Genomic DNA, 26,942 nt, shown 5'->3' with positions numbered 1-26,942 from the left:
TCATAAGGATGATTTAGAGTGAGGATCAAATAACAATGATGTCTGCAAGGGACCTCAAACTCAATAACACTGATCCCCCCTTCCCTGAAGCTGCCCACGCTCCAGTGTTCTTTATCTTGATGCAGACCACCCCTCCCAACACTGTCACCTAGGCCAGAAATCCTGTTGCCTCCCTAACTGAATGCTGTCTCTAAAACCTCCTAATTTACTTTTGCACATGTGAATCTGTCCACTTCCTCTCCAGAGTCACCATTGCCACCCTCGGCAAAACCCCATCACTTCTCTCTCGGACTACAGTAATACCCCCCTCACTGGCTCTGCTCTTTGCCCAACCCCCTCCAGTCCGTCCTCTGCACAGCATCCAGAGGGAGCATTTTGAAATCAAAACCAGATCATGTTACTTCTCTGCTTCAGTGGCTTCATGTTGTTCTCAGGATAAAATCTTAGGACTTCTTCCAAACAGCCCACAAGATCCCGTGGGACTGGTCATCTTCATGCAGCTCTCCCTCATCTAATGCTGCTCTTTCTCTTATTCCCTTGTGCCTCAGCATCCTCACTCCCTTACAGTTCCTTGAACGCACCATGCTCCCTCCTGCCACAGAGCCTTCAGACATGGTGTTCTTGCTGCCTGGAAAACTCTTCCCAAACCCCCTCCAGCTCCAGGCACCTTCCCAATCATTTATTTATCCAGGAAAGATTTCCTTGCTCTCCCGATACTAGGTCAATTCTTTCTGTTAGTCACTTTCAATTTATTTTGGTGATTATTTGATTAATGTATGCCTCTTCCACTAGATCCTTAGGGCCCTGAAGGCAAGGGCTATGGCTGTCTTTGCTCACCATGGTGTCCCCAAGCACCTGACATGGTGCCTTGCATGTGGCAGGTGCTCAGTCAATATTTGTTGAGGGAGTAAATGAATGTGGACATCCTTGACAAATAGTAAAGAGCTGTGCAAAAATTAATCAGTCTTGCAGAAATGGACCAACTGATCTTAAAATTAATGTGGAAATCCAAGGGACCTGGAAGAGCCAAAACAATCTTGAAAATGCAAAACAAAGCTGGAGGAATAACACTTCCCAATTTCAAAATTTACTACAAAGATATAGTAATCAAAAGTGTGTTACTGGCATAAGGACACACACATAGATCAATGGAATAGAATTTAGAGTCCAGAAATAAACCTGTACATCTACGGTCAATTGGTTTTTGACAAGAGTGCCAATGCCATTCAATGAGGAAAGAACAGTCTCTTCAACAAAAGATCCTGGGACAACTGGATATCCACAGGCAAAAGAATGAAATTGGACAATTACCTCCTCACACCATATACAAAAACTAACTCAAAATGGATCAAAGACCTAAATGTAAGAGCCCATCTATAAAACTCTTAGAAGGAAATATAAATGTAAATCTGAATACCTTTGGATTAGACAATAATTTCTTATATGTGACATCAAAAGGATGAGCAACTAAAGAAAAAATAGATAAATTGCATGTCACCAAACTTTTAAAACAATTTTGCATAAACAGACACTATCAAGAAAATTTAAAAGGCAACGCACAGAATGGGAGAAAATATTTATAAATCATATGTCAGATAAGGGATTAATACCCAGAAGAGATAAAGAACTACAACTCCAAAACAAAATAACAAACAACCCAATTCAAAAATGGGCAAAAGCCATGAATAGACATTTCTCCAAAAAGTTATACAATGGCCACTAAGCACATGAAAAGGTGCTCAACATCATTAGTCATTAGGGAAATGCAAATCAAAACCATGATGAGATATCAATCACACCCACTAGGATGGCTACAATAAAAAATAACCATGGAAAATAACAAGGATGTGGAGAAATTGGATGTAGGGAAATAGCAAGGATGTGCAGAAATTAGAACCCTGGTACATTGCTGGTGGAAATGTAAAATGGTGTATCCTTTGTGAAAAACAGTATGGCAGGTCCTTCAAATGCTAAACATAGAGTTACCACAAGACCCAGCAATTCCACTCCTAGGTTCATCCCCAAGAGAAATGAAAGTACGTGTTTATGCAAAATTTTGAACATGAATATTCACAGCAGCATTATTCACGATAACCAAAAGATAGAAATAACCCAAATGTCCTTCAACGTGAGTATATAAACAAACTGTGGTATAGCCATACAATAGCCATACAATGCATTGTTCTGCCATAAAAAGGAATGAAGCACGGATACATGCTATGACACAGATGAGCCTTGAAAACATCAAGCTAAGTGATAGAAGCCAGACACAAAAGGTCACATGTTGTATGATTCCATTTATATGAAATGTCCAGAATAGATAAATCTATAAAAACAGAAAGTAGATTAGTGGTTACCAGGAGCTGGAGGCGGGCAGGGATAGGGAATTGGGAGGTGACAGCTAAGGGAAGAATGGTTTCTTTGGGGGGTAATGAAAATGTTCTAAAATTGATTGTGGTGGTGGTTGTACAACTCCGTGAATATACTGAAAGTCACTGAATTGTACACTTTAAATGGGGGAATCATATGGTATGTGAATTATATCTCAATAAAGCTGTTATTCAGAAAAAGGTGTTAACAGGGAAGGTGAGGTCAAAAAAGGTCAAAAATGAGCCAGTCACACTAAGACTTGCAGGATGAGTGTTCCAGCCAGAAGGAACAGCAAGCGCAAGGATCCTGAGGCATGAATGAGTTCGGTGAGGAACAGTAATGAGGCCAGTGCAGCTGGCCAGGGTGGTCAGGGTGAAAGTGGTGGGAGCCGAGGTCAGAGAGGATGGCAGGACAGATAGCCTTGCAGCTCATGGTAAGGAATGTGGAATCTATTCCGAGTATGATGAAGAGCCACAAGAGGTTTTGGAGCCAGAGAGTGACATATTTCACTGGCCCAAGCAAGTCACATGGCCACACCTAACCAGAAGGGGCTGAGGAGGTGCAGTCCTGCCATGTACCCAGAAGAAGGAGAGCCAGAACTATCTGGAGAGTAGCACTAATGAAAACCACCCACGTATGTGTTCACATACACATGCAAACTTGAATGTAGTTTCCAGGTGGTCAAGTCTCTCCTCCAAGTCAATTCCTAGAGCAGGATTAAGACCCCACACTGGGTTGGTTCTCCAGCATCCGCTTTGCCTCAGGGAATGGATTCTTAACCTGGGGTCCACAGACCCCCAAGAGTTACATGAAGAGAGTTCAGGAGGTCTGTGAAAAAATTACCTCTTTATTTCCACTACCCTCTAATTGAAATGATGAGTGTAGACAACATACCACAGAAGTGTGAGCAGTATCCGTGACTTTATCAGTAGTAGAAATCACAGAGCTTTGCATATCATGCTACAGTTGCTGCAGGAATCTTGAAATTTCACTTACACTCATTCAAAATTACATTAATTATGAGACCTGCTGTTAGATCTTGTCATTTAAAATGTGTTCAAAGAAGCACATATATTACCATATCGTAATTTTAAAAAATATTTTATAACTGTATTTCAGTACAATTGTTTTCCTTTGTAAGTCTATCTATTTTATCTAATGCATTTAAAAATAATATTCTGAAAAAAGATTAAGAACTGCAACGAGTCCTAGAGGGTGACTCTCACATTAGGTCCCTGCCCTGTTTTCCTCTCAACTTGCCCTGTGTTGCCTCCCTGGTAGGTCTGCCAAGCCTCACATTCAAGTCTTAATCTATGACAGTACAGGAAATTAAATGAAGCAGAAAACTTGAAAGCAAGTTCTTGTTTTTTGGTAATAGTGTGAATTTCTTTGTTTTTTTTTTAATCGAAGTATAGTTGATTTACAACGTTTCAGGTATACAACAAAGTGACTCAGATATATATATATATATATATATATATATATTCTTTTTCAGATTCTTTTCCATTATAGGTTATTACAAGATATTGAATATAGTTCCCTGTGCTATACAGTATGTTCTTTTTTTTTTTTTACATCTTTATTGGAGTATAATTGCTTTACAATGGTGTGTTAGTTTCTGCTTTATAACAAAATGAATCAGTTATACATATACATATGTTCCCATATCTCTTCCCTTTTGCGTCTCCCTCCCTCCCACCCTCCCTATCCCATCCCTCTAGGTGGTCACAAAGCACCCAGTTGATCTCCCTGTGCTATGCGGCTGTTTCCCACTAGCAATCTATTTTACGTTTGGTAGTGTATATATGTCCATGCCACTCTCTCCTTTGTCACAGCTTCCCCTTCCCCTTCCCCATATCCTCAAGTCCATTCTCTAGTAGGTCTGTGTCTTTATTCCTGTCTTACCCCTAGGTTCTTCATGACCTTTTTTTTTCTTTTATTAGATTCCATATATATGTGTTAGCATATGGTATTTGTCTTTCTCTTTCTGACTTACTTCAGTCTGTATGACAGACTCTAGGTCCATCCACCTCACTACAAATAGCTCAATTTCATTTCTTTTTATGGCTGTGTAATATTCCATTGTATATATGTGCCACATCTTCTTTATCCATTCATCTGATGATGGACACTTAGGTTGTTTCCATCTCCGGGCTATTGTAAATAGAGCTGCAATGGACATTTTGGTACATGACTCTTTTTGAATTTTGGTTTTCTCAGGGTATATGCCCAATAGTGGGATTGCTGGGTCATATGGTAGTTCTATTTGTAGTTTTTTAAGGAACCTCCATACTGTTCTCCATAGTGGCTGTACCAATTCACATTCCCACCAGCAGTGCAAGAGTGTTCCCTTTTCTCCACACCCTCCCCAGCATTTATTGTTTCTAGATTTTTTGATGATGGCCATTCTGACCGGTGTGAGATGATATCTCATTGTAGTTTTGATTTGCGTTTCTCTAATGAAAGAATACAGTACGTTCTTGTTGTTTATCTATTTTATATACAGTAGTGTGTATCTGTTAAACCCAAATTCCCAGTGGAAGCAAGTTGTGAAAACAACTTCTAGGTACTAGAGGAGTAGACTTGGGTGCTACTGAATGCTGTCTCCAGTAAACAGCCCAGGCATGGTTATGCATCACTGCATGGCAGAAATATCAGCCTGACAAAGCCAAGCACAGTTTTCTGCTGGCTTGCTGCAGTTGATCCTTTTACCTTTCTGGGCCTCAGTTTCCCCATCTGGCTATGAAAGGTTTGGACTGGATGGTCTTCTTATGGCCTGTCCCTGTGACATCCTGAGTTTATATGCTTCTGCACTGTCTGCTTCCATGATATCCCCAGAAGGAAGCCCAGTAGCACTAGGCACCCCCTGACCTTGGCACTGAGTTTGAGGGGCTTCCCACGGATTCCCTACAATGTGGTAGAGGAGAAAAGGTGCCTTCCCTAGCCCCCCCAAATGCTATCCATAGCCTTACCTCATTGCCTTTGCTCATACAGCTCCCTCTGTCCCTCCTTGTGCCTGTCAAGGACACAATCCAAAGCCAGGCATCATGACAAAGCTATCACTGGCTACTCTCTGAGGTCCCTTGGCACCAGGGCATGGTGCACCTTTTATGGTTATCTTCTTATACATATGTCTGCTGTCCCCAACTACAGTGTAAACTCTTCTAGACAGGACCAGGTTTTCATTCTTTTCAGCATCCTCTGGGCCCAGCTTTTTTTTTTTTTTGTGGTACACGGGCCTCTCACTGTTGTGGCCTCTCCCTTTGCGGAGCACAGGCTCCGGACGCACAGGCTCAGCGGCCATGGCTCACGGGCCCAGCCGCCCCGCGGCATGTGGGATCTTCCTGGACTGGGGCATGAACCCGTGTCCCCTGCATCGGCAGGTGGACTCTCAACCACTGCACCACTAGGGAAGCCCCAGGCCCAGCTTTTATCAGTGGGCATCAAATGGAGATAAAGGCTTGTGTCACTACTCAATATAGTCCTGTGGTTGAGTGGGTGCTAAGGAATCAATTCCCCTGGGGTCATATCCTGGCTCTATGACTTACTAACTAGGTCATTTCTTTACAAGTGGCAACATCTTTGTGCCTTGGTTTCTTCATCTATAAGACTGGGGAAATAGTGCCTACTTCATGCAAAGTAAAGATTAGGGAGCAAATACAAGTAGGGTGCTGGACACTTACTCAAAATCATTCTTTATAATGTTTGTGTAAAAATATTTACTATGTGCCAAGCTTGTAAGCTTCATGACAGGCCTATGAAGTAGGTATTATTATAAGGATCCCCAATTTACAGCTTGGGAAACTAATGCAAAGAGATGTCAGGCTACTTACCTAGGGTCATAAAGAAAGCAAATGGCAGAGTGAGGGCTCAGAGTGAGACCACCCCAGGAGGGTGGTCTCAGGGTCCCTGCACTTAACCACTATGCTAACTATGTTGCCTCTCAACAGCTAGCATTATCATCTTTCTTCTGCCAGCACAGACCAATTATATGTGCAAAGAGATCTAGGTCAACTGGTAGGCTGCCTTCCTCTAGCTCACTTTCTGCTGTCCCTGGGTGCTTTTGATCTGCAAGGCACACATCTTTGTTTCTTCTTCCCTCTGGTTGACTTTCACAGTCAGACGCCGTTGAGTCCTCCCCTCTGATCCTGCCCTTGTATGCCCATCTGTGTTGCCCAGTTTTATATAGCTATGTATATATACATATGTAATTGAATACATACACACATGTAACATATATATGTTATATATATATTTATATATACACACACATATGTAACTGAATCACTGTGCTGTACACCTGAAACTAACACACTATTGTAAATCAACTATACCTCAATAATAAAATAAAATTAAATTAAATTAAAATGTCTGGACATGACCACTGAGATTCTAATTTAATTCACCCCAGAGGTGAGGTCCAGACATTGGTATATGTATTTTTAAGTCCCCAAGGTGATTCTAATGAGAAGCCAAGGTTGAGACTGCTCTAAACCAGTGCTTCTCATGCTTGACTGCACACGAAAACCCTCTGGAGCAGGTTTAAAACACTCATACACACACATGCACACACATCCGATGCCTGGGCTTCAACTCCCAGAGATTTTGATTTAATTGGTCTGGAGTGGGGCCCAGGCATCAGTGTTTTTTTCAAAATGTGCCAGATGATTCTAAAGCACAGCAAAGGGACTTCTCTGGTGGTCCAGCAGTTAAGACTTTGCCTTCTAATGCAGGGGATATGAAGACTTTGCCTTCCAATGCAGGGGGTACGGGTTCGATCCCTGGTCAGGAAGCTAAGATCCCACATGCCTCGGGGCCAAAAAACCAAAACATAAATCAGAAGCAATATTGTAACAAATTCAATAAAGACTTTTTAAAAATGGTCCACTTCAAAAAAAATTCTTAAAAAAAATTCTTAAAAAAAATAAAGCAATATCTATTACTTGACAGAGGATAATTGAAAAGAAATAAGTCATAGTTTATCTACCTTGTAAGCTCCACGAGGACAAAGAATTTTGTCTGTCTTGTTCACTGCTGTATCTCTAGCATCAAAAACAGTGCCTGGTACATAGTAGATGCTCAATTAATGTTTATTGAATGAATGAATGGTTTACTGGTCTTCATAACCTTCCCACTTGCCCCCATGGGCAAGTCTGTTATAACGCCTCTGGATCTATTTTTTTTTCATTTCTTAAATAGGAGTAATAACTCACAGGGCTGTCATGAGGACTGTATGAGACAACACACGTAAAAGTGCTTCATAAATTAGAAAGAAATGCAAAAATGCTAGTTAATTTCACAGGAAAAAAATTCAATATCCTGTTTTCTCTTCCTGTCTCACCCCCCGAATTTTAATTCTCTTTTTAGTCCTACCAAATATAGTTCTGCTGAATCTCCTGGGTCCCACTAGAAAGTCCCCCAACTGATCTTACCCCAACCTAGGCTCTTCCCTGATGGTGGTAGAAATTTCCCTCCCTACTCCTCACTTTCAGTACAGTCCACTCCCCATTCACTGTGACTGAGAACATGCATAAGGGTTCCAATTCTGGATTCTCAACTTATTCCACAACTCTTAATCAAATTATTTCCTCTTCTCTGAGCCTGTTTCTTCATCCAGAAAATGGGGATAATAATGGTAACTATCATGGAATCATTGTGAGGAATAAATGAGTTGATGATTCACATATTGCCAGGCATATAGTAAGCTCTTAACAATAATAATAAACGCCATGGCTATTTTTGTCCAAAGGTTCTTTCATTTTAAAAAAAGACGGGATCACCTCAGTGCAAAAGTAAGGTGCGGTAATCTAGCTGTGACATCTGTCACTTTCTGACATCTGGAACTGATATGATTAGCCAAATAGAAGTGCAAAAACATGCTACTAGCTCTCCCTGTTTGTTAGCCAGCAAAGATGTATATAGCGCTTACTGGATACCAAGGCACTGGGGGAACACAACCCCCACCCTTGAGGAGTCTGGTGGGAGACCTAAACCCTTAAGAAAAAGATCATAGCCTAGGCACCACTGTCGATTTGGCAGCGGTACATCCTGATTGTAGGCTTCACAGTGTTGGTAATGGCAGAAACTACAAAACAGGTAAGGGTAAGCATTAATACAGCAGATTTATTAGATAATATGGAAAGGTTTAAAGAAATACAAACAGGTTTTGGTTTCTTTGATGAGCTATGGGGAGTTCTTTATATATTCTGGATGTTAACCCCTTAGCAGATATATGATTTACATGATATAAACATTCTTAAATGATACACTAATTTGAAAAGGGCTATTAAAGGATGGATGCATTACAATAACTTCTTCTTACAAAACAGAAATGAAACATTCATAAGGAAAAATATTAGAAGAATATACATCAGAATGTAGCCAATTATTATATCTGGTTGATACCAAGAAGGATTTTTGTTTTATTGCTTTTTTCTTTGTGCTTTCTATACTTCCAAGTTTTCTGCATCAAATATGTATTATTTTTATAATTAGGTAAGTTATCATTAAAGTTATTATTATTATTGGTATTAAAGGTAGAGTCCTAGAAAAAAAAGAAAAGAAATACAAACACCTATCTCCTACTAGGCCACTTAGTCATTCAACAAACATTTGCAGTGTGCCTACTTCCAAACTAGATGCTGGGGAAAAAGGGATGAGTCAGCCACTGTCTTTGTTCTCAAGGATGACAATACATAACATTTTGGGGGTGGGTTTTTGTTTACAAAGTCTTTTCCATATGGGATTTCATTTGATCCTCCTGACAAAGAGAAAAAAGGCTCAACACTGAAATTACCCCATTAGCAAATACTGAAATTGGGCATTATCCCTTGGCAAAATGAGCAAAATTAGCCAGGTTCATAACCAGGGCTTCTTTCTACCTCTAAACGCCTGTCCCCAGCCCACAAACACCTAATATAACTCTAATGTCCCTTGGGATGGAGGAAACCGTTCAAACTCATCTGAACTTATCAGGATCTGAAGGCCGCAGTAGTTCTACCTTATTTCCAAAGCCCCACAACCTTTAAAACAGGCTTTCACTCTTCTTGGGAGAGAATGCTAACTTCTAGCTTACAGTTCATCTTGGGGCCAGGAATGGCCAGGCTGTTCTTCCAAGTTTCACAGAAGAGGGTCATGTTACTTTCAAGAGGTGGTAAAAGAAAGGAAATAAAAATGAACTCAAGAAGGTTCAGTACATAGTTGGCAGTCTCTGCCTCAACGATCTTCTCCCAAGCTGGGCCACATGGAGGAACCAAGGGTCTCAAAAGTGAACAAAGCACAGCAGGAGTATAGCAGAGAGAGTCGGAGGAGGCTGTAAAGATGAGGGAATGTCTGGATGGATGGATGAATAGCAGTTTTCAGGAAGACAAGAGAGAAAAAGGCTATGGAAGCTTTCCTTGCCTCTGTGCTCTATGCTTTTCACCTAAGACCCAGCAGCCTGCAGTGAGGTTATCTCCCTCCACACTGTCCTCCCAACTAAATATCAAGACTCAAGGGCAAAAGGTAGGTCTTATGAATTCAGTGTCGCCAATACCTGGCACAGGGCCTGGCACAATCTTAATACAATGAGCTAGGTAGGAATTAGCCCTTGAAGCCAGCTCTAAATCACCAGATTAGAGATAAACTGCTTTCCTTTATTAAAGAATAAGAAAATTAAAGGCAAAAGATAGCTCAGTTCTGCCTAAACTCACCATTTCAAAGCACATTTAAACAGAACACAGCCAAGTTTTAAAACAGATGTTGAAGAAATGCTGTCTATATTTTCCCATCTAGAACCTAGAAGCAACAAGCCCTCACAACGAACAATTAGCTCTAGTTGTTCATCATAGATAGTAGACGTTTAGCCTGGAGCCTCAGGCAGGAGCAGCACAGCCCCCGCTAACAGCAGACAGCAGCCCGTGCATCTGGAGGGTAGACGTTTTGTCACCATAAAGAGAAGCTCTGCCAGGCAGAAGGCAGCATGGGTGGAGCTGGCAGCAGATGGGGTGAGTTAAAGAGGATGGGGGTTAGGAGGGGGAGTCTATACATTTCTTAAGAACAAGGTCTAGCTCTTATATACATCTGTATGCCTGGTGCCTGGCCTGGCCCCGGGCACCATAGGACCACCTGTACTCTTCTGCAAGTTGTATTCCTACAAGGGCACCCTGCCAAGGGGTCTCAAGTTGGGGACAAAATTCAGCCAAGCCCAATGCCCTGTCTGACTGCATGTGGACTTTAATTATTATGTCAAAATTGGTCCACCCAGAGGATGCTCTATTTTTAAATAGTTATGACCAAAACAAGTGACTATTTCTAATTGCTATGCTCAAAGAATGTGCCTTTGTCTAACGGTTCCACCAAAAGGAGTGGGTTTTCCTCATTGCTCTATCCAGAGGAGGTACCTTTTTTGCCATCCCTCTTCTTGGAGGGGACACCTATTTGCCATATATACTACCAGCTCCCACTGGCATCTAACAGGAGTTCAATACATGCTAACTGGAATGGAAGGAGTCCTCACCTTCACTGGATCTTCCTCCCCCCACCTCCTCCCCACGTGCAGCAGATAGTTTTGAAACTACAGGCACAAAATGTAAAGCCTCTGTGCGAGTCACTAACATTTGTTTCCTAAATCTACCATTTTCATTAATTTGGAATTACGGGGGAAAAGATTTCACTGTGCTATTTCACAATGGGGAGTAAACTTATGTAACGCATTATTCCAAGAGGTAAAACAGGTTAGAAATTGGAATACAGTGAGACTTAGCTATCCAGAAGCCTCAAGACATGAGTCTCTCCTAAGAGCAAAGTTTCCTGGGAGCTGGACTCTTCCCAAACTTTTTCATAAACTTTTTGTTTAATTTGCACCATTCTGAGTGCAACTCTTCCTCAAAACACACTTCTCAGCCTTCTTAACCAGATTCCTCTGAAGATGCTGCTGCCTCTTCTTGATGCCTTGTTTGTTATCCTCCGCATCAGCTGTTGCTGGGGACACAAACTAGAAGGGTTGCCTTTAGTATCTCTTCCCTCTGATCACAGCAGGGAGAGGGGATACTAAAAGTGGCCTCCCAAAGTTTTCTCCTCTCCCTTGTCACCCTTGTCCCAGCATTTCTCAGGAGCTGATGATAGGGTCACCTAAGTGGATGCCTCAGGACTCCAAAATAGCCACAGGAGAGGTTCTGTGCTCGAAGTCAGTGCAACCACCGACCCTGGAGATGCCTTTAGACCAGTCCTCTTCCTTTCTCTGGGCAGCTGCTGGCCTAGATTCACATTCTAAAACTCTATTTCTATTGGTATCATGGAGAGGATAAAAAGAGAAATACTTTTTCTTCTAAACTGCATTTGTTGAAGTATAACAGATATGGGTTTAAAAATACTGAACACAACAACCTATACAGTTGTTCTCACTATTATGCACTGTCATTAACGTAATAATCTACCTGCATGAAATGGTGTGCCACGTAAGAGAACTGAGGAAAGCACTAAGTCCAATCTAGATGTTGATTCAGAGGCAACCATTTCAACTTCTATTTATGATTTCTGGCATAGCCTAATTTGGAACACTAACTATTACAAAGTGGAAGTTTCCTTCCTCTTCCCTGTACTCCAACAACCCTGTGCATACTGGAATCTTAATATTCTTTTGCAAAGACAGGTAAGTTGAGGTTGATTTGATGTAGGGATCCAACCCAGTAACGTCAACAGTGATATTAAATAACTACAACATAAGAAAACAAAAGTACTGTTCTCGTCTAAAATGTCAGTGGTTGTTGATGACGTGTTATAACCAAAAAATGTAAAATAAAAGCGTGAGAGAGGCATGGACATATATACACTACCAAACGTAAGGTAGATAGCTAGTGGGAAGCAGCCGCATAGCACAGGGAGATCAGCTCAGTGCTTTGTGACCGCCTGGAGGGGTGGGATAGGGAGGGTGGGACGGAGGGAGAGTTATGGGAACATATGTATATGTATAACTGATTCACTTTGTTATAAAGCAGAAACTAACACACCATTGTAAAGCAATTTTACTCCAATAAAGATGTAAAACAAAACAAAAAGACATTTAACTTTACCTTAACATATATTTATTCTTTTTATTAATAAAATTAATGGCTTCATCTTTCTAATTTCCTCTGTTCTCTTATAAAATTTAAAAAGTGTATTATCCAGTTTTAAAAAAATAATATACTTTATCATACAGAAGACCAGTTGGCCTACAAGGCCATGCCCTAGAATGGTGCTGTCCAATATGGAAGCCACTGTCCACATAGCGCTATGGAGCATTTGAAAGGTAGTTAGACCAAACTGAGATGTGCTGTAAGTGTAAAATTCACATTGAATTTTGAAGACCTAGTACAAAAGAGAAAATAATGTAAAATACCTCATTAATCATTTTAATATCGATTGCATACTGAAATGATACTATTTTGGATATACTGGGTTAAATAAAATGCATTATTAAAAAAATTTTTAAGTGTATTATCTAACTTGGTATTATTACTGCTATGAGCTCATCCATGAGGTCACATTTTGTCACTTACTTTAATCTAAGCCTGTATTATAGTTCATGTTCATTATCCACAAATACATTATAATTTTTCAAACTCTGGACGGTCTCTTCCAGCTTTAACCGTCTATACCACAACAGTGGTTCTCACCCACGCCTGCACATTAGAATCACCTGGGGGTCTTTTAAAAATCCTAGTTCCTGGGCCTCATCCCCCAGAAATTCTGGTTTTATTGGTATGGGGTGGGGCCACAGCATTAGTAATGTTTTTAAGCTCTCCAAGTAATTCAGATTTGCAGCCAGGGTCTATATTTTTTACTCTAATTTTAAAAATAAAAAATGCAACCAGACAAGCAGAGTGAAGGATTCTACTCAGGGAGATGACTGAATTGCTTGGTGGTCTGGGCATGCTGTAGACACTACCAAGGTGTGCCCATGACCTTGAGGCTGCCTGGTTGTAAGATTAGGGCTTACTGGCTCCAAATCCATGCTGGTGAGAGACAGACCCTCAGGCAAGCTGCCAAATGCGTCACTGAAGCATCCTGAGGCCCCAGAAGTTTTGTGAGAAGGTGTTTCTTCACCCATAAACCAAGCTGGTTCTGTAAAACTGGTGAGCCAAGCCAGAAGCCATGAAGCCATCCCAAGGGAAGAGGTGACCAGAGAGCCGGCAGGACATTTGGACAAGGGCTCTGCCCCAAGGCAGGGGATGCTGCCTAGCTGTGCGACCTGGGTCCATCCTCTGCTGCTTCATTAAAGCCCCTCCTTGGCGTCCCAACCTGGCGGGTCCTCGTGGTCAGCCAGCACCACATATTCTGTGACAATAAACATCTCAGATCTACCAGAACTCTCGGTGGTGCCTCGGCTTCAGTTCCAAAGAATTTGCCCCCTTGGTTGGTGAGGCAGTGAACAGATGTCAGTGGGGGAGAATGAAGGGAGGAGTCAAAGGAAAGGAAAATCCTCGGATTGGGAGAGATGAACCCACAGCCGTGGCTCCTCCGTGGGCACACAGGCAGGCATTCTTTACATATTCTGCAAAACGGAAGAATGGCTGCAATTCGGAGCTGTTTAGGAAACATTATAATTTCATCTTGACAGTATCCCCATCCAGGGATTTCAAAAGGTTTTGTGGAATTTCATCATCTTAGTATTTAGTGATCATAAGCAGGATTGTGGCATATGGGCCCGGCATTTTCCATACATTATTCTGGATCCTCACGACAACCTTCTGAACTGGGGAGCATTAACCCCCTTTTAAAGATGAGGGAGTGTGGTTCTGAGACACCCAAATCAGCTTATAAGTGTTGGGCAAGTCAGAATTAAACCCACAGGTGCTGCTTCCAAATCCCAAGATCCTTTTCCTTAATATGTCATTCATTGTTTGGTTTTTCTGTTTATTAAAAGTAATACATGTTCGTTTAGGAAATTTTGAAAAATACACAAAGGTACAAGAAAAGAAAAAACACCCGCTCCCATAATCTCATAAAGAAACCACTGCTATCTTTGTTATCGTTTGCTATCATTGTTATCACCCTGAGATAACAACGAATGTTAACATTTTGGCACATACCCCTCCAGCTTCTTTTTTATGTATGTGCTTTATTTTGGATAATATCATACATGCAATTTAATACCCTGATTTTTCACTTAGCATTATTTCACACATTTCCACATATCCTCATATATTTGTTTCGAGCACGATTTTTCTTAGTTGCCTAGATTTGTACCACACATAGACCTGTCAACATTTATAGAACTACACCCATATTACTGAATAAGTTGTTTTCATTTGGGGGTTAGTATAAATAACCAAAAGATGCAGTGAGGATCTGCAAACATTTTCCCCACAATATCTGATCATTTCTTTAGCATAAGGTCTTGGAAATGAATTACTGGGTCAAGGGGGGAAAAGAGCATATAACAACACCACTGGAATTGCTGACAGCTGTGATGCATGGCCTCCTGCTAGAGCGGAGAGCGCCCAAGGCTTTCTGGTAAAGTAGACCTCACTCCCCTCAGGGCCTGATGGTTGGGAAGAACAATATGAGTTTGACTACTTCACAGATACTGGGAATCAGACTATAAATTGCCAGGCAGTTAATTACACTGTTCTCAGAAGCAAATGATTCCACTTAAAAACAGCTGAATCATTTTTAAAACTCATCTCCTCTTTGAGTCCGTTTTCCAAGGAAAAAAAATATTTTTCTGATTTTCCCCTAGATGAATTACAGACCATTCTTAAGAATCTATGCTATTTAGAAAGAAAAAATAAAATAAAATAAAACATACAGTCAAACCTCAAATGTCCCCACTCACAAAAAGGCAGGGGCATGAATAATATATTTCGCTCTGGAATGCAACTGGATCCACACAGCCCGGGACATACAGGCAGGTAGATTCTTGCTTTCTCTCCCTCTTTCTATCTCACTGTGGCGTGGAGTGCCTCCTGGCCTGGACATCTTAGGGAGACCTAGGACTTGGCTCTGCAAAGCAGGGAGGAGCCAAGGTCGCCCAGGTCTCATCTGCCCAAGGATAATGAAAACCTGAACGTAGATCAAGAAAATCTGCAGTTCCTATTATAGCTTCATTTGGACCTTCCTAAGGCTCTCCAGTATCCAGCTCCTTGGTGAGCAAACAGGATGTTAGAGCTCCCTCACCCGACCTCCACCCTGAGGGCTCACTCTGAGTCAGGAGGTGCCTTGCACCCTCTCCTCCTGAATCACTTGAGTTAGTTCCTCCGCCACACTAGCCCTCTCACATATCCAGGGCTTAGCACAGGCTACCTTCTGAGCCAGGAATTCCCTCCCCCTTCTTCTTCCATTGTCCAGCTCCAGATCATCCTTCAGAACTCAGACACCACATCCTCCCCGAAGCTTTTCCAAGCCTCTGAGCTGAACTAGGTGAGCTTCTTCTGCCTTCCGATGACCCCCCCCCCCGCCGCCCCAGGCTTGCCTCCACGGCAGTACGATGATTCCAGGCTCTCCCCGCTGGACCATGGGGCTGCATTCTAGCTTGGCTCTATATCCTCAGAGGCTAACACAGGGCCAGGTCCAGAGTCAGGTGCTCAATAAATGTGTGGTGGTTAGAAAGAAGGGAGGAACTGAACTTAATAGGTATTTATTAAGTGCCAAGCACTATTTTAGGGACTGGAGATAGGCAGTAAAAAGAGATAAAATCTCTGCCCTAAGGATGTTTACTTTCTATTGAGGCGCTTACATTTTAGAAAGAGAGAGAGGGAGGGAGGGCAGGAAGGGAGGAGGGATGGACAGAGATTGCTCAAATCTCCCAAGTTAAGGACTGAGCCTAATGGTTTGTACACAATTAGACCCACTGCCTCACATACAAAGCATCTTGGTGCAAGCCTACTTGTGCAAACACAATCCACACATCTCCTATTTGTGGCATTATTAATGTAGCCTTGTCCATTAAGTTTTTGCCATCCTGTGGAGGTTCCTCAAAACATTAAAAATAGAACTACCATACAATCTAGCAATTCCACTTCTGTGTATTTCTCCAAAGAAAATGAAAACGCTAATTCGAAAAAATACATGCACCCCTGTGTTCACTGCAGCATTATTCACAATAGCCAAGATATAGAAGCTACCTAAGTGCCATCAAAAGATGAATGGGTAAAGAAGATGTGGTGTATAGATACAATGGAATATTACTCAGCCATAAAAAAGAATGAAACCTTGCCATTTGTGACACAGATAGACCTAGAGGGTTTTATGCTTAGTAAAATAAGTCATACAGAGGAAGACAAATACCATATGATTATACTTATATGTGGAATCTAAAAAACAAAACAAATGAACAAACATAACAAAACAGAAACAGCATCATAGATATAGAGAAAAAACAGGTGGTTGCCAGAGGGGAGGGGGTGGGAGGGATGAGTGAAATAAGTGAGGGAGATTAAGAGGTACAAACTTCCAGTTACAAAATAAAGGAGTATTGTGCGGATAAAGTGTAGAGTGTGGGAAATATGGTCAATAATAATGTGATATCTTTGTGTGATGACAGATGGTAACTAGACTTATCATGGTGCTCAATTTGTAAGGTATAGAAATATGGAATCACTATATTGTGCACCAGGAACTAACATAGTGCTGTAGGTCAATTATACTTCCAAAAACATACAAATAAACTCACAGAAAAAGAGATCAGATTTGTGGTTACCAGAGAGGTTGGGGCGAGGGGAGGGGGAACTGGCTGAAGGTGGTCAAAAGGTACAAACTTCTAGTTATATGATAAGTAAGTACTAGAGTTGTAAGGTACAACATGATAAATATAATGAACACTGCTGTGTGTTATTTATGAAAGTTGTTAAGAGAGTACATCCTAAGAGCTCTCATCGCAAGGAAAAATATTTTTTTCTTTTTCTTTAATTTTGTATCTATACGAGATGACGGACATTCACTAAACTTATTGTGATAATCATTACATGATGTATGTAAGTCAAATCATCATCCTGTACACCTAAAGTTATGCAGTGCTGTATGTCAATTATATTTCAATAAAACTGAAATAAAGTAAATAAATAAAGTGAGAAAAAGACATTGCCATCCTGTGTACTCTAACTTGAAAACTTCAGTGAGGGCTTATCTGAGTGAAATCATGGAATTCTTTGGAGCAGGCAAGAGCTGAAAGCTTGAACCTGGAAGGTTAAGCCAGTGCTTCCCAACAGAGGGTAGAAGACTCTAGAAGGCCATCTAGATAACTCTGGAGGAGTTATCACAAGAACTCCATGAGTCTGCAGATCTACCAAGCATTGTTCATCTACTGAATAAGCACTATTTTACCTATGTATGAAGAGAAGGTCATCAATTTTAAACCTACAAATTCATGTAAAAGCATTGCTGAATTCACAGTAGCACTCTATCATTGTTTGGGTTTTTTGTTTTTTTGTTTTTTGTTTTTTTTACCATAGGGAATTCTAAAAGTCCAAATTCCATCCTTGGACCACGAACCAGACTAAATGGAAAATCCTATGGGGTGTGAACTGGGGTCCATATTCTGGTTGTCTTCTTTCCCCCACCTAGAGAAGAAGACCGGATGCCCAGGCACCCTGTGCTGATGTGCTGGGAAACAAGATGGCATCAACCCCTGCAGACTGGGAGCTCTTCGAATGAACAGACTGGGTCTTATTTACCTGTGGATCTCTAAAACCCAGCACAAGGGTTGGGTGCAGGGAGGAGACAGGACCCAAAGTTGTGCCCTTTCTTCAAAGTTAGAAAGTAATGATCTGAGGAAAAGGTGATCTGAGTCCCTCAGAAAGGGTACATAGATCAGCAAAGCTAGTAAGCCTGTTAAGCTACTTAAGCTTTGAAGAATAATAAATCCATACTTTGGAAACACGTATGTTAAACACATTTTTGGTAATAATTTTACTTTCTCATTCCCCTTGGCTTTTAATAAAAGTGCCTTTGGAAATGCCAACCAGGCTCTGCTGTAATAACAGAAAATAGTCAGGATGTGGGTGTGCGATAAGATGTGTCCACAGTTGGATTAAAAGCTATTAGGGAGAATAGCAAGTATAAAGATGACAGAAGGATTGTGAGGGAAAGATCCAATGGAAAGATGACCTTCAGAAGACTGTCAGTGTCACTAGCCCAGCCACCCCTTCCCAACTAAAGATTATTTTTCCAAGGCTATTTCTACTGAAAGCTTAAAGGAGACTGTTTTAACAAGGGAGCCTCTTGCCTCACATCTATTCTCTACATGATGCAAGGCTGACCTTCCTTCCTCCTCTCCACCTCCATCTCACCCCCCAAGTCCCAACTGCAGAAACCCCAGGAGGCCTGTTCTCTAGAGAACCCCTCAGTTCCCAAAGGTAGCAGTAGTTACTCCTTATCCTGAAAAAGTTCCAGCTAGAAAAAACGCCACAGCAGTGACTCTCAATGAACAACTGACTTTGAACTTAGCATCCCTGAAGAGGGCAGAGCACTGGCTTGGATGGCAGAAGCCCTGGCTTCTAGATCAAGGCCTCATGCCACTGACCTGCTGTGTGACTTAGCCAGTGCCACATTCCGCAAGAGGCAGATTAAGTCCATGCTTAGGGCACCAACAACAGGAGTACAAAAGAGAGAGAGAATAAAAGAATCTAATAAAAAGCCATTTTAATTTCAACATACAGGTAGAACTTCGAGTAATCTTTTAAAATAAAATTTTATTTGAAGGTTTAATATTGTTTCATTTGGAATTAGGTATGGAGAGGCACTATAATCTTTCCAGCACTTAGGGCTACTAAAGGTCTTGATCCAGCTGGGTGCCTTTGGGCAAGTCCCTTCCTTTTTCTGGGCCTCAGTAGTCAAGTATTATGGTGCCCATAATGGTTAATGACCAAATTTTTGGTGTCACAAAGTACAAACTGACTCCACCCAAGCCAGAGAAGCACAGGGACAAATGATACAAATTCACTGCCCTCCTCCTGACACCTAATCAACTCCATAAAGATCAGAATTGAGCCCAAGAGCTATAATTTAAATCCTCTCCTATTACTCTACTATTCCGTCATCCTGACGCTTTTATCGCTTTAGCTGTTGATGTATCTAAAAAAGGAGAAGATTAAATTTCTTGTTTCTAAAGCAGAGGAAATTCTAGTGGACATTTCGGTGTCCAAATTTCCAGCGAAGATGTTTTCAACACATGGAAATACCATGAAGCAGACCAGGAATTTCATGGTATTTAAAAGAAAATGGGCTTGCTCCCCCTCCCCACTCTGTCAAGCCAACTGTCTCAACAGTTTCTGGGGCTGACATGTAGGACAGAGACAAAGCTGAGCCCTGGTAGAGTGCCTGTTCCAAGTCCTCCAAGCTCCTCCTGCTCCATCCAGCTCAAGCAGGCCCCTCCTCAGTAGCCATGACAGTCAGGTTCAGGGTCTACCATACCTCATCTATTGATAAACTGGCTGCAGTCTAGAGGTGCAGTTTCCATTCTTCATTTCCATATAGACTTACAACAGTCTCCCCTCACACTGGAATTATGATTTAAACATAGATAAACCAGCTGTCCTTTATGATTTGGAGCCAGAGTTGCCACAAAGTTGGAAAATCAAGAGGCAGGAATTTCACATAAAGGTGAAGAGGGAGTTTCCACCATCTACCCAACTGGCTGTATTCAAGCCAAAATCACTGCAAGAAGGAACAGAGCATCTTTCCCACAGCAAGTTCATGGGCTAGTGTAACATGATAGCTCTCCAGTGTTATTAAACATACCTAGCAGTTGTCTAGTGCTTCAGTGACTTCCTTGCTTGCACAGGAGATATTATACCCCCAGGCCAATGGCCTGATTGCTTTTGTAATTATCATTTAAGCACCTACAAACATTAAATAGATGTTTGAGGGAGAAATTGGAAAGCTTGGATTGACTCAGCATATGGTGGCAGGAATGGAGCTATTTCCCACTGGCTTTGACCATGCCATTCTTGAGATGAAGAGTACAGAATCCAGGACACGAATGCAATAAAGCAGGTCACATTCAAAGCCAGATGCGAGGAAAAACGCAAGTTATAGGCAGGGTTATGCCAAGGGTGCGGCCACAGCTACAGATCCACAACCAGAGGAGCCTGGTGCAGTCCTGTAACACACCCTCTCCTTTTTCCAACCCCCATCCCCCACCCCAGAACAGTTACAAGAGCTTCTGGGGCAGTCTCAAAGGGGTTCAAGTTACCGAAGAACAGCCTTCAGTGGAGAAGAGGGTGTTGCCAGGCAACCAGCCCAGCCCAATCCCACCCTTGTAACCTTGAAGATGGTGGGGACACGACCCCTGATTGTGGAGAGGAACACCTTGGACTCCTTTAGCATCAACTTTCTCCTCCTCTGTCTTTCTCCCTCTCCTCTCCCTGTCCTCCCCCTGCTGCCTCCCTGCCCGGCCCAGACTGCAGTCTGGTCTCTGCAAGCCTGAAGTCTATGGGCCAGTCTGACTTGTCATTACTCAGTCCGGAGGTGGCAGCTAAGCTGTCCCCACAGGAGGCTACAAACTGCTGGCCTGTCAGGCGTCATTCACTCTGGCCATGTTGCTTCCAAACCTCCCTTCCCAGTTCTTTCCTGCCCTCATGACCAAAGAAACAGCTAGAGCAAGAATCTCAGGGAAATCCAGCCAGATAGAGGATATACAGGGTAAAATGCTGACTGGGAGTGCCCACCACCAGTAAAATGGTCAGTAATGGAGTAGGAGCTAGGAGGAAAAGACACAGGGAAGAAAAGAGCAAGCCTTGACAATGGTGGGGAAAAAAAAAGCATTTTTAATTGGGTTCAAAATATAATATGCAACCTGCTTGAACACCTTGTTGAAGCTTATGCCTGAGCGACACGGGGGTGGCCAGGTGGTGTACTGATTATGCGCCCCAGCTCCCTTTGCATTTGGCACTTGTGCTCAGATCATTGCTGAGAAGGCCTAATTTAAGTGCTACACAATCAAAACTCCTGAAGAGAAAAGTGTGCAGTGGGAACCTCAAGGGGAGTCTAGGGTAGGGCATTAGACCAGAAAATGGAAAACCAGACCTTCTTTCCAAATTAAGGTAGCTGTGTTCCATTTACGCAGCAGGCACCTCAGTACCTGAGCCTGCAGATAGGTACACTCTCAAAGGCAAGTAGCCACACCAAAGATGAGAGATAGCCACTCTCCCAGCTCTTGCAAATTTCAAAGAAGCCAACCCAATGCAATTTATCCTAAGAATTGCTCCCTTCCTTTAAGAGCTCTCCACTGCATGAAGCCATCTCTTTCCCAAGGCAACTTGGTGAAGCCATTCCTTCCCTCACATGGAAAGGACAGAAAGGCACAAATTGGAAAACTAGAGCCTCCTCACTGTCCTTAACTTACCCTGCTGCACTCAGTAGGTGGCTCTCTGCAAGCTGTGTGGGGATTTGGAAAATGACTCCCCAAGCTGACTTATCAAATTTCTCCTAGGCTAATCCTGGTAGTCAGTGGGACCTCAGAAAAAAAAATCAACAATGACCTTCCTACCCTCTCTGTTAACTGAGAACTAATCAGACCTAAGGCCCCAGCTTTCCTGCTCCCCTGCCATGCAGAGATTTCTGGTCCCATGTCTACATTCCATCTGGCAGTCAACTGTGTCTTCCACCTTCCTTTCCCCACAGGATCCAGTTCATTTTCTCCACAAGTGACCTCCACCATCAACATCAGAGGTCAGAGAGTTTGGGGAAGAGGGGTGCCAGGGCCTACGACACCTATTCTGTGGAAGGCGTAGGAGGGAGGTGAGGTCTGCAATGGAGAGGGGCTGACTCAGACACTTCTTTCCCAAGGCAGCTGGAGGCCTGCAATCACAAGTCAGTCAGTAGCCATATTCTGCCTCCATCTGAAACTTCCTGTCCACACTGCTCTTTCTCTCCCCTAACTTTCTGGTGGCACCAATTGGCCCTGGTACCTGGCATGCCCCAGCTGAGGTCAACATTTCCAGCACATTCAATCCCCTTGCTTTCTCCAAAAGTCCCACACTCTAAAGGATCACAGCATTTCCATGGAGAGAGGATCCCCCATGCAAAGTGTTGGGGTCCAAAGTAGCAAAGCACAAGGGCTCGCGTTGCCCTCCTGCCCTCTCACGAGTCCTGCGTGCTCAGCCAGAGCACCACTGGGTTTCTCAGGCATGGCTGATTTCTAAAGGAATCACAGAACTGATGACAGTTGCTTTAAACGGTTCTCCCAAGCAAGTCTGTGCAGCCGGACCCTAGGGGTGAGGGGTCAGAGAAGCCGGCTGGGAGGCGGAGAGTCTCTCCTCCCCACCACACCCTCCGGCCTCTCCTGGAGCACCAGCTCCGAACTCGCGGGGAGAAGCGGGCGGGTGGGCTCTCAGACACTTCTTCGAGCGAGAGCCGCGATCACACTCCAGCGCGAAGTTGCACAGGTTTAAAGTCGGTAGGCACTGCTGCCAGGGCTCCTGCCGCCGCGTAGGTGGCCGGCGGCTCCGGCGCGCTTTCCTAAGTGACTGAGCTCCTAGACTGGAGCAAAGACGCCAGCGGCGCGGCCATTTGGTTCCCGACGCCGCGAAGGCTAGGACGCCTCGGGCCTGGGGGCGGCGCCGAAGCGGGTCCGGACCCAGCAGCTCCCGGGGACCCCCGCAGGTCCCCCTGCCTTCTTCCCCAAGATCCCCAGAAGGCGGCCGCCAAGCCCAGAGCCGGGAACCCCGAGGGCATATGGCCACTCGGGACGGCGCGACCGGATCCAGGAGCAGGAAGTTCCAGCTGGAGTGCGGCGGGCGTGGAATCTGGGAAACGGGATCCCCTCGTTCCCTGAGGGGAAGGGAAGGGAGGGCCGAGGAGGGGCGGGGAGGACGGGGGAGGGGTGGGCGCAGAGCGGGCGCGGGCTGGCGCCCCCAGAGGCGGGGTGCACGCGGGGCCGCGGGCCGCCCGGGCGCGGCTTACCTAGCTCTTCCTCGTCGTCCTCCGGGCCGAGCAGGCGGCAGGGAAGGCGGCGGCGGAGGTGCACGGTGCGGCGGAACAGGCTGTCGGTACGGCGCCCCAGGGCCAGCAGGTGCCCCTCGAGGTCCTCGAGCAGAGCCAACGAGTGGCCGCAGAGGTCGGCGAGCTGCCGGAGCAGGCTGAGCGCGGCCAGGTGGCTCACGTCGCGGAGCTCGGTCAGCGGCTGCGGCGGGTTGCGCGGGCACAGGCGCTGGGGTACCACTGTGCGCCTGTAGAACGGCATCCCGGGCGCGGGCGCGGGGGACCAGCCTGGCGGCGCGGCCGGCTCGCCCCGAGCGGCACCCCTGGCCCAAGCGCCCCTGAGGGGCGGCCCCAGCTCCGGGTGTAGCAGGCCCCTGGGCGCGGGCCGGCGAGCGGGCGGGCGCCAAAGACACAGGGCGGGCGCCAAAGACGCCGGGCCGGTGGGCGGGATGACGGGTTCCCAGCCTGGAGCGCCGTCTCCCCCCGGGGCTGCACACTCGCCGGAGCCACCAGTCCCTCTGACTCTGGTTCGCTGGGCTCCTCCTCCTCCCCGCCTTTCTCCACCTCCTCCTCCCTCGCTCTGCTACTTCGGGATCCCCCCACCCACCTTTTTTTTTTTCTTTTGCGGTCAGAGACTCACAGATTAATGCTTGATCCGGGAGAGGAGGCAAAGGGAAGTAGGAGTAAAAAGATCGAGCTGGAGCGTGAAAGAAGGAATGTCTGCGTGAGTGGGGTGTGTATGTGTGATGTTCGTTCGGTACAGTATGTGTGCCCGCGTCCTCCTGTGCAGCTCCAGTCCCAGTACTGATGGTTAAAGTTTTCCACTTTGGTGTGTGTTTTGTTTTTTCGTCGTCGTTGTTGTTGTTGTTTTCATTTAAACTCTTTCTTCGTAAATAATAGAAATTCAAGGGCACCCGTGCCCACACCAGCTAGTAACCATCGGAGACCCGTCGAATAGTCTGACCTCATTCATCTAGATTCCCTTTCAGAAGCATGTACTCAGTGCCACGCACGGGCTATACGACTAGACTGTGAGTACAGCCTTCTAGCGCCCAGGAACTTGGAAATGAGGGGGAAAGAACCAAATATCTTACTCAACTGTTCAGGAGGGCAGTGTCTCTGGGGAGTCCTGGACTACTGTAAAGGATCTGGAATGAATGAATGAATGAAAACAAACCCATTCTCTGGAACAACAGATTCAGTTCAGATAGAGGGCCACCGGTCTATATTTTAAGCCGAAAGGGAGCCCAGGGCCCTCTCCTCTTGGCAAGGCCTACTGGCTGAGATGGACTCTGTCTCTGGCCATAATGGGCTCCTGGGATGTCCACTGAAGTACAGGAGCTGGGGTGCGCTTTCAGTACTGGCAACACTGTGGTCAAATCCTGATTTCTCTTCATTGTAGAAGGTAGAAGATGGGATTACTGGCATCCTCAGAAAAGCAGAGTGCCCTAGTGCGCATATGTCCCTGTGCCCTTGGGGAGTTTCCACTCAGAACACTTATTTTCGACACACCGAGTTCCCATCTGATTCTCCTCTCACTTCTTTGACTTTGGTGTGGTTCCACTTCTTCCTTTTGGTAATTCTCTCCTCACCTTTCCTCCTAAAAATGTTCCCATCCTTATAATCCCTTATAGTCTTGGTAAAACACCTTGAACAGAATATGTGTGTCTGCACTAATGATCCTGAGCGTGGCCTGTTTTCATTCATTCCTTCAGAGAATTGTCTCTTAAGCAGTTCAAGGTGCTACAACTAGTTAAGAGTAATCTCAGATTTCCCCAGCAGTCCAGTGGTTAAGACTCTGTGCTTCCACTGAAGAGGGCATGGGTTGGATCCCTGGTCGGAGAGCTAAGATCCTGCATGCCGCGCTGCCAAAAAAAATAAAGAGTAATCTGATTACCCTTTTCAGTAAATAGCTATCCCTGGTGCAGTAATTTGGAACACGAATACTAGAAAAGTTGGGTTCTAATTCAAAGAAGAATAAACAAATGGGCAAAAGACAGCCCCTTTTCTGAACTGTAAAATCAAGTTGCGGAATGAGGACCTGAAATTCTCTATTTGGCAAACTCAAACCTGAGCCAAGAGAGTGACTGACTGGCAGGAAGTAGGGACTTGGCTGTACTCTCCAGGGATAGTTTTCCTTGACCTATGGGCTGTTTAGACTGATCTCCGTTCCGGAGAAAAAGAAATGAAGTACCAGCAGATTGAAGGAGACTGTGTGGACAGAGCTTCACTGCCAGAGGGTGACAGGCCTAGCTCAGGCCTGGTGTCTGAGCCGCCCTCACTACTCTGATTCTTGAAGCTGATGAATCTTTCAGGGCTCTCTAATAACAAGCTCAACTCCATGCAAATCAGCTTTAGCCCCACGCCCTTCCCCCAGCTGTGTCCGCTCACTCCAGCCTCTTCAGTGCACTGGCCCTGGCTTTCATCAAGGAAACATCAAGGACTTGCAAAGGGGCCACCTCAGAACAGAGCCCCTCCTCCCTTCCCAGGGCCAGACCCACACTGCACGTCCCATGGAAGAAGTCAAGGGAATATGTATAAATTTCCACGTTCCTTCATATCTCCGGTCTCTTCCCAACAGGAAAGGTGAGACCTCGAGGTGGGCCTGGATGTAGAGAGCCTCTGAGGAAGGAGCACAGGGGCCTGGCTCCAGTCTGTGGAGGGAGGGTTGGGGTTCTAGAAGTGCCACACTTCGGCCAAGCTGTCCGGGGCAGGCAAGCAGCTAAGGTGAAGGGTTCTGCCCCATGCTCCCACATCACCCCCCAGCACAGCATTCTCACAATCATCCTTGCTTAACAGTAATGATATTTATTTTGTCATGATATTGTCTCTCCCTCTAGACTGTTAGCTCCATGAGGGCAGGAACCATGTCTGTCTTGCTCACTGCTGTGCTCCCAGTGCCAAGCCTAACAACTGGCACCCAGGTGGTACTCAGAAAATATATGTTGATGATGAGTAAATGAAGCTGGACTAGAAGCAGAGCCTGATATGAAGAGCCTTACTAAAGGATTTAACTTGGCCCAACAGGCAATAGAGAATCATTGTGGATTCTGGAGCAAAACGCTGCCTGACACAGGAAAAGGGCAAGGATGCTACGCCCCACCTGCGCCCACGTCTCCAGGGCCAAATAGCCAGAAAGTACTTGAATGAAACATTTGCTTTGATTTGTCTAAAATCTTGGCACTGCACATTCTGAGAGGCCCCTAACAACCAAGCCAGATCTGAAAATGCTGGGTGCTTTCTACCCACCCACCAGCTCCCAGACTCCAGGCCTGTAGTAATTCACCCGTCACTGCTCCAAGTTGCAATCTGAGCCCAAGCAAGGCCCACCTGTGGAATTGGATCTAGGTCTGGCCTAGAAGCAGAGACTAAGAAAGAGTGGCCAGACAGGTAGGAGGGAAATGGGAGAGCTGACCACTCATGACCAGCAAGGCCTTCCCACCTTCTGTCCTGCCTAACTACCCACTGCTAAGAACCTAGAATTTCAATGAAAACTGAATCTGAAAGAATAACATAGGATATGCCATTTTCTCTTCCTCCAAGCTGACAGATTCCACAGCTGCAAAATGAAAATTTATGAGCAAACTTCATACAACCTACCCAGCTTCCCAGTGCAGCCCTCCGTCTAATTTCACCATGAGGAACAAGAAAGCTGTGCCCCCTGTTGCTACCTCTCAAATATACCCAAA

At 44.6% G+C, this 26,942-nt stretch overlaps 1 protein-coding gene across 3 annotated transcripts in view; it reads right to left on the bottom strand.

Annotated features, from left to right (window-relative positions):
- NHSL2 (NHS like 2) overlaps positions 1-23,515 on the bottom strand; it is a gene marked incomplete at its 5' end in the record, with an annotated part of 266,811 nt that extends 243,296 nt beyond the window's left edge. For 2 of the 3 annotated variants that reach the window (XM_082865001.1, XM_082865002.1), the window contains one exon: positions 23,236-23,515. In XM_082865001.1, coding sequence (XP_082721127.1) covers positions 23,236-23,515 — 280 coding nt within the window. Of the gene's footprint in view, positions 1-23,178 lie in introns of all 3 variants that reach the window. The other variant, XM_082865000.1, reaches the window with a different exon arrangement.
- Positions 23,516-26,942: the final 3,427 nt, after the last annotated feature.

Source organism: Leucopleurus acutus, assembly GCF_964270905.1.
Source record: "Leucopleurus acutus genome assembly, chromosome: X".
Classification (NCBI taxonomy): domain Eukaryota; kingdom Metazoa; phylum Chordata; class Mammalia; order Artiodactyla; family Delphinidae; genus Leucopleurus; species Leucopleurus acutus.
This window is presented reverse-complemented; position numbering and strand designations above follow the sequence as displayed.